This window comes from Sander lucioperca, chromosome 23 (assembly GCF_008315115.2).
Source record: "Sander lucioperca isolate FBNREF2018 chromosome 23, SLUC_FBN_1.2, whole genome shotgun sequence".
Taxonomy (NCBI): Eukaryota; Metazoa; Chordata; class Actinopteri; order Perciformes; family Percidae; genus Sander; species Sander lucioperca.
Genome location: NC_050195.1, coordinates 370,001 through 377,500, shown reverse-complemented (window position 1 = coordinate 377,500; position 7,500 = coordinate 370,001). Strand labels below are relative to the sequence as shown.

The 7,500-nt window shown below is 44.4% G+C and overlaps 1 protein-coding gene across 1 annotated transcript in view; it reads right to left on the bottom strand.

Annotated features, from left to right (window-relative positions):
• dipk1c (divergent protein kinase domain 1C) overlaps window positions 1-7,500 on the bottom strand; it is a 64,529-nt gene that overhangs the window by 50,070 nt on the left and 6,959 nt on the right. Inside the window, exon 2 of the mRNA XM_031308631.2 lies at window positions 7,111-7,500. This exon is cut by the window's right edge and continues 1,563 nt beyond it. Coding sequence (XP_031164491.1) covers window positions 7,111-7,335 — 225 coding nt within the window. The 5' untranslated portion in view covers window positions 7,336-7,500. The remainder of the gene's footprint in view (window positions 1-7,110) is intronic.

Here is a 7,500-nt window from a genome sequence, read left to right as displayed (position 1 = left end):
CCGTGAGTCAGCGAACGCAGCGCTAAAGCTTCTAGGTTACCCGTGAGTCAGCGAACGCAGCGCTAAAGCTTCTGGGTTACCCGTGAGTCAGCGAACGCAGCGCTAAAGCTTCTGGGTTACCGTGAGTCAGCGAACGCAGCACTAAAGCTTCTGGGTTACCGTGAGACAGTGAACGCAACGCTAAAGCTTCTAGGTTACCCGTGAGACAGTGAACGCAACGCTAAAGCTTCTAGGTTACCCGTGAGTCAGCAAACGCAGCACTGAAGGGCGTTATACAGTAGCCGTAGCCCAGCTGGCGCGTGCAAATGTGACGTCATGGGAGCGCCGTAAAGGTTTACTAGTTGCAGTCTTCTCCTGAACAGAGGTGCTGCTAATGAGGAAAGGCTACCGACTTTGACGTCAATGCTGCGATTTGATTGGATGACCTACTTGGTGGGATCAAGCCTTTCATTCGCCATTAAAGAACTCATCTTAACCCAGTAAGTTTACAAGAGAGACTTGCAGTCACTCTGAGTGTCCTGGCATCCGGATGCCCTTGAACTCATTCATGCTTCCTGTTTCCGCTGAAAAAAATTAGTGGTGCACGACGCGCTATAAATCCGCCAGCTTGACTACTGTAAAACGGCCTTAACTCTCCAAAATATGTCGCCGACTAGAAATCGCTAGTATCAGCTAGCGCTAGCTAACGTCAACGGTAGGTAGCCACTAGCTAACGTTAACGTTAGGTAGCCACTAGCTAACGTCAACGTTAGGTAGCCACTAGCTAACGTCAACGTTAGGTAACCGCTAGCTAACGTTAACGCTAGGTAGTCTAACCTGAACCCTGCAAACGGCACAATGTTTAGCTAGCCAGCTTTGACGGTGTGCCAGATGTCATTATTTTTTATCATCAGACGCACAAATCTGCTGTACATAAACGTAACTAAACCGACATTCACTCAATCACAGTTTATGTGGACGATGACATGCTGGAACGCTACCAAGTCAGGAGTCGTAATCGAAGTCGTAACTTACTAAAATTGTGTCTGGAACGCAGCATACGTATCATGTTTGTGATGTACCGATTTTCAAGCATTATCAAATACCTTGACATCAACAAAAACAGGATGTTAAAAAGCGTTTGACTAAAAAGTGACAAAAAAACGTCAGAAAAACCTGTCAAATGTGTCTAGAAATGTGATAAAAAGGCATAAACAAAACGTACAAAAGGCGACAAAATGCCCCAAAAAAGGGAAATAAAAACGTCAAAAGTGTCAAAACAAGCGACATTACAAGTATACTCAGCAAAATAAGAAACGTCCTCTCACTTTCAACTGCTTTTATCTTCAGCCAACTTAACATGCGTAAAACTTTGTATGAACATAAAAAAAATTCAACTAATAAGAACTAAACTGAACGTTTCACAGACATGTGACTAACAGAAATGGAAAAATGTGTCCCTGATGGTCAAAGGATGATCAAAAGTCACAGTCAGTGTCTGGTGTGGCCACCAGCTGCATTAAGTACTGCAGTGCATCTCCTCCTCATGGACTGCACCAGGTCTGCCAGTTCTTGCTGTGAGATGTTACCCCACTCTTCCACCAAGGCACCTGCAAGTTCCTGGACATGTCTGGGGGGCATGGTTCTCGCCCTCACCCTCCGATCCAACAGGTCCCAGACGTGCTGGGACCGAGATCCAGACTCTTCGCTGGCCATGGCAGAACACTAACATTCCTCAGTCCCTCCAGGATTTCGCGATGTCGCGATCGCGCCAATTCACGCGAATTCAACCAATCACCGCGAATTTGGTGCGACTCGCAATTTTGACCAATCACCGCGAATTTGTCTTCCGCACATTTGACCAATAACCTGAAGTTTCCCGCGACTTCAACCAATCACAGCAGTCCCACGTGCACTCTGAGAGCCAATGACCAATCGGGAGTGAGAACGGGGTTGATCATTTCCTTGTTTTTGATATGAAGACGAGACGTGTGTGTGACTCCTTTACCAACAAAACGTACAACGAAAGACCGTGCAAAACATGTCAGACCGTCCGATACATTTTAACATCATTGTAGACTTAACGATTTAAAAGTCGCTGAAGTTGCTGCCGTTTCCATCCTGGCTGTCGGCTCTCTGCAGCGGGTGGGGCTACTGCTCCGTACCCCCCGCGACTGACGCTTGCACACACACACAAACACACACACACACACTCACACACACACACACACACACACTCACACACACACACACACACACACACACACACACACACACACACACGGTGGATGCAGGAGAAAAAGGAGATTAGACGACACGATGACCTAAATTGAGGACAGCTGCGCTCGTTATTGTAAGTTAATGATAAGTTAAAGTCAGTATTATCAAACCGTATGAATGTGTGTCCCAGGCCAGGTTAGTGTGTGTGTGTGTGTGTGTGTGTGTGTGTGTGTGTGTGTGTGTGTGTACCAGGCCAGGTTAGGAAATTAACTAACAATGTAAAGATCAACAAGCCACTGACAGATATGTTCAAATTTGATTGATTCTTAAAGTCTTAAATCCACCAGCCATTTTCATATTATACCAACATTTACAGCATCCTGAGCCTTTTTGGTTACTAGGAAAACTCAGCCCAGAGTAATTTTATTCTCCCCAAAACAAGTTTCCTTTTTATTTTTAAAGAACTATACAAATACTGTCTCCCGCAACTTCATTGCAACAAATATACAAAAGACAGCGCAACTTTTATCGCAATTTTTTACAAAAGCTCCTGCGAAATCAGGCATTTTGGGCCGCAACAATCTCAAAAAAAGGCCGCGAAATCCTGGAGGGACTGATTCCTGTCTTGCAGGAAATCGCGCACAGAACGAGCGGTATGGCTGGTGGCATTATCATGCTGGAGGGTCATGTCAGGACGGGCCTGCAGGAAGGGGACCACATGAGGGAGGAGGAGGTCTTCCCTGTAACGTTCTGCAACTTTTGATTTTCACCATCCTTTGACCATCAGGGATACATTTTTTCCATTTCTGTTAGTCACATGTCTGTGAAACGTTGTTCAGTTTAGTTCTTAGTAGGGCTGTCAAACGATTAATTTTTTTTAATCGCGATTAATCACTGAAGTTCTACAGTTAATCACAATTAATCGCATATTTTATCACATGATTAAAATTCTATTATTTTGCATTTCAGAACAGTTTTTAAGTCCATATTAACAATCGAAAGCAATTTTTACCAGTGGATCTTGATTGGGAATCAAATGAATGCAAAGAAAGTTACTTTATGAACTTGATTTTAAGATTTGTAATTATTTATTTACAGTAAACAAAAGAAAAATGTGTGAATCTGTCATTATTGCACAATTCCTCCAAGTACCTAACTAAAAAACTAAAAATCCCTCTCCTTACTAGAGTCAATATAGTGTTTAGTAACTCCTAAATAGGGCTATCAAACGATTAATTTCTCTGAATTTCTGCGATTAATGCGATTAAAAAAAATGAATCGCATCGCGGCGGCCCTTAATCGCATCGCGATTAACGCGTTAACGCTGACAGCCCTAATTCTTAGTAGTTGAATTTTTTATGTTCGTATAAAGTTTTACATTTTTTATGTTGGCTGAAAATAAAAGCAGTTGAAAGTGAGTTTCTTTTTTTGCTGAGTATACCATCACGTATCATGTTTTCCCTGAGTTTACTAATTTTCAGGCATTCGGGAGCCAAACAAGCTTCTGGAAACGTCTCGTTTGTCTGCGCCAACATGTTACTGGAGCCCAACTTTTCAAACAACGTGATGGATGGAGCTGTGTTTAGTTCCGCAAACTGTTCAGCACTGCTTGTTGACTTTGGATCTCTGTGTTTATTTGGGATTTCATCAGTTTCCTTTGGATCTCTGAGAAGTTTAATATCAGAAGGGAAGGACGGTGTCAGCGGCTCTCTGAATCTCCGTGAGAGTTAGATGGTTGATGCCGGCTCTGCCACAGAGGCAGAGAGAAGTAAAGGAGGACGGGGAGAAAAGAAAAGAGTCTTGTTATCAGCGTTTACCCACAATGCACCAGCAGATGCTGCAGTAGATAAAGAGAGCAGAGCCATTAGGAGAGATTGACCTCCGGCCGTTTATCTTCCCGCCCGTTTACTGTAAACATCTGACTGATGAACGGCGTCGGCAGTTTGTCCTCCAGAAACCACAAAGAAAGTCTTCAAAGACACAACAGACGAGCGGGAAAAAACACTGATGAGAAGACTTGTGCTGACTTTATATTTATATCTGACCAAAAATGTTTAAAGTGCTCATATTATGCTCATTTTCAGGTTCATAATTGTATTTTGAGGTTGTATCAGAATAGGTTTACATGGTTTAATTTTCAAAAAACTCCATATTGTTGTTGTACTGGTCATTGCTGCAGCTCCTCTTTTCACCCTGTGTTCAGGTCTCTGTTTTAGCTACAGAGTGAGACCTCTCACTGCTGGAACATCTTTGTTGGCAGTCGCACATGTTCAGTAGCTAGGTAAGATCACATGCTCAGTAGCTAGGTAAGATCACATGCTCAGTAGCTAGGTAAGATCACATGCTCAGTAGCTAGGTAAGATCACATGCTCAGTAGCTAGGTAAGATCACATGCTCAGTAGCTAGGTAAGATCACATGCTCAGTAGCTAGCTAAGATCACATGCTCAGTAGCTAGGTAAGACCACATGCTCAGTAGCTAGGTAAGATCACATGATCAGTAGCTAGGTAAGATCACATGATCAGTAGCTAGGTAAGATCACATGATCAGTAGCTAGGTAAGATCACATGCTCAGTAGCTAGGTAAGGACTACATGAGCTAGCTAGCTGTTTCTCCAACTTCAGTAGTACAAGGCAGGATTAGCCGGGAGACTTCTTCTAAACGAGGGCGCACTTCCCACTTTGTGTGGAATATCTGCAGAACAGGGACGTGGAAGTAGTTCTATACAATTTATTTAGTAGATTATGGTGAACTAGTGTGTGTTGTAGCAGTGTTTTGCCATTGAGAACAAGCTAGCATGCTAATGGTTAGCCCCCTCGTCTCGGCTAGTTGCGTAGAAAGCCGTGCATTTTGACCAGCTCACCCGGAGACTGAAGGCAGGACACATTCAGAAACTGTATCTCACTCTAAACACCATGGATGGTTTCTTCAAAGTTTGTATGCGTGTGGAAGCATCAGAGACACAAAATAACTCCCCAAATCCCAGAAAAAGTGATTTTTTTCATAATATGGGCACTTTAAAAAGCAACAAGAACGTTGGAAAAAGGGAAAAATTGACTTTAAGAAAAGTGACTAAAAGCCTGGGAAAACCCTGATGAACTTCCGGCAAATTTGAGATTTGCTCTGCAAGTCCGTCTGGCCAAGACGCTCATCGCTCTGATTGGTTGAAGAACTATCCAATTGCGCCCAGAGGCATTTGAGCGGCGTCCGTTGGTGACGCCCCTTTGGAAATGGGCTGTGAATGAAGCTTCCCCAGACCCACTTCTCAGGTACAACTGAGAAAGGTCTGGTGTCAACCAGGCTAGTGACTGTGTGGCTGAAACGTTAAACATTTGACAGAAATGGGGCGCTTGGGTAGCTCACCCGGTAGAGCGCTCGCCCATAAACTGAGGCTCAGTCCTCAATGCAGCGGCCGTATGTTCGACTCCAACCTGCGGCCCTTTGCTGCATGTCTCCCCTTTCATGTCTAAGCTGTCCTGTCATAATAAAGGCCTAAAAATGCCAGTTCCTAGCAACTTAGTTGCATAGCATTTATTTCACATTCCTGCAGACATTTTTCCAAATCATCATCAGTTTTTAGATTAAATTCCTTCCCTATCTTCAGGCAAGAACAATCAGCTCGCAGAGACTTTAAGCCAGCTGCAGATTTTCAGAGAAAGGTCTTATTTAGTTTGGGATGCATTCAAGGAAACTTTGATGTCAGATAACTGCTTTGCAAGTGTTGATGTTGAAAAACCAAAATCCATGAACAGAACAGAACAGAAAGCTGCAAATTATCTTTAACTTAAACACAACCTGTGGAAGATATGATACGAAAGTAATTGTTAAAAGTATGTAAAAAGGGTAAGGGATGATAATAACATATTGGTTGGTTTTGCTTTTCATGTTAATAGTTAACAGGGAACCACTCAATGCGTGAAGTAAGTGAACAGAGACTGAAGGCGAACAGATTCCCTGTGAGTGGGCGAAGGGAAACTTTCAAACACAAATCCTTTCAACCTCAAATGAAAAGAGCAGCAGAGAATATTTCCTCCAATAATCCAGCTTCAGTCGGCAACAATCCAACAATTCAGCCCGGCAACAAGCTGATGTGTAAAGACATCATTGTTACCTCGACACGCATGCCCACACACACACACACACACACGTACGCACGCACGCACGCAGGCAGGCACACACACACACACACACACAGACGCACAGAGACATACACACACACACACACACACACACCAACGCACAGAGACATACACACACACAGACGCACACATGCACACACACACACACACACACACAGACGCGCACACACACACACGCGTGCGCACACACGCACAGAGACACACGTACACACGCACAGAGACATACACACACACACGCACAGAGACATACAGAGACACTCTCACAGACGCACAGACATACACACACACGCACACACACACATACACACACACACACACACACACACACACACACGCACATAGACACACACACACACACACACGCACGTGCAGGGTAAATCCAGACAGCTAGCTAGACTATCTGTCCAATCTGAGTTTTCTGTTGCACGACTAAAACTACTTTTGAACGTACACATGTTCCACCAAAACAAGTTCCTTCCTGAGACTATTTAGCAGAGGCACCGTGACTCCGTCCGGAGCTTAGCCCCGGCCACGATGATTGTGATTGGTTTAAAGAAATGCCAATAAACCAGAGCATGTTCTTTCTCCCATCCAGGAATGCTGTGTGGACTAGACAGACCTTCCTCCACAGCGCTGTGGAGGAAGGTCTGACAAAGCGAGACTGATGTTGTGTATTGTCCCAAACACATGCAAATGAGACCCTGTATCTCATTGAGATTATCTTATCTAAATAAAGGTTAAAATAAAATAAATGAAATGTGTGCCTGACTCACCAGTCTCTGCAGGATCCTCTTGCTCTTGTCGTCGGTGCAATAGTCTGACAGGATGCTCCTGTGGACCAGAACCAGGCCGTTTAGGAACAGCCAGGAGCCGAACCAGAGCAGAGCGAACACCAGCGTCCCCCGACGGGACCACAGCCTGAGGCCAAGCCACCGGAGCAGGCACAGCCCTCCGCCTCCGCCTCCACCTCCGCCCGACACCAGTCCCCCAGGGAGCATGTCTGCACAAAAGTGTCCAAAGTCTTCTGAATAGCTGCTGAATAGTTTGCAAAAAAAAAAGTGCTCCAAACTAAAGACAGACGCTGCAGAAGTTCTCCAGATTCTGAAGAGGTTTGTGTAAAGAAACTTACACAGCACACACACAAAAAGAAATCTGTGGCTTCA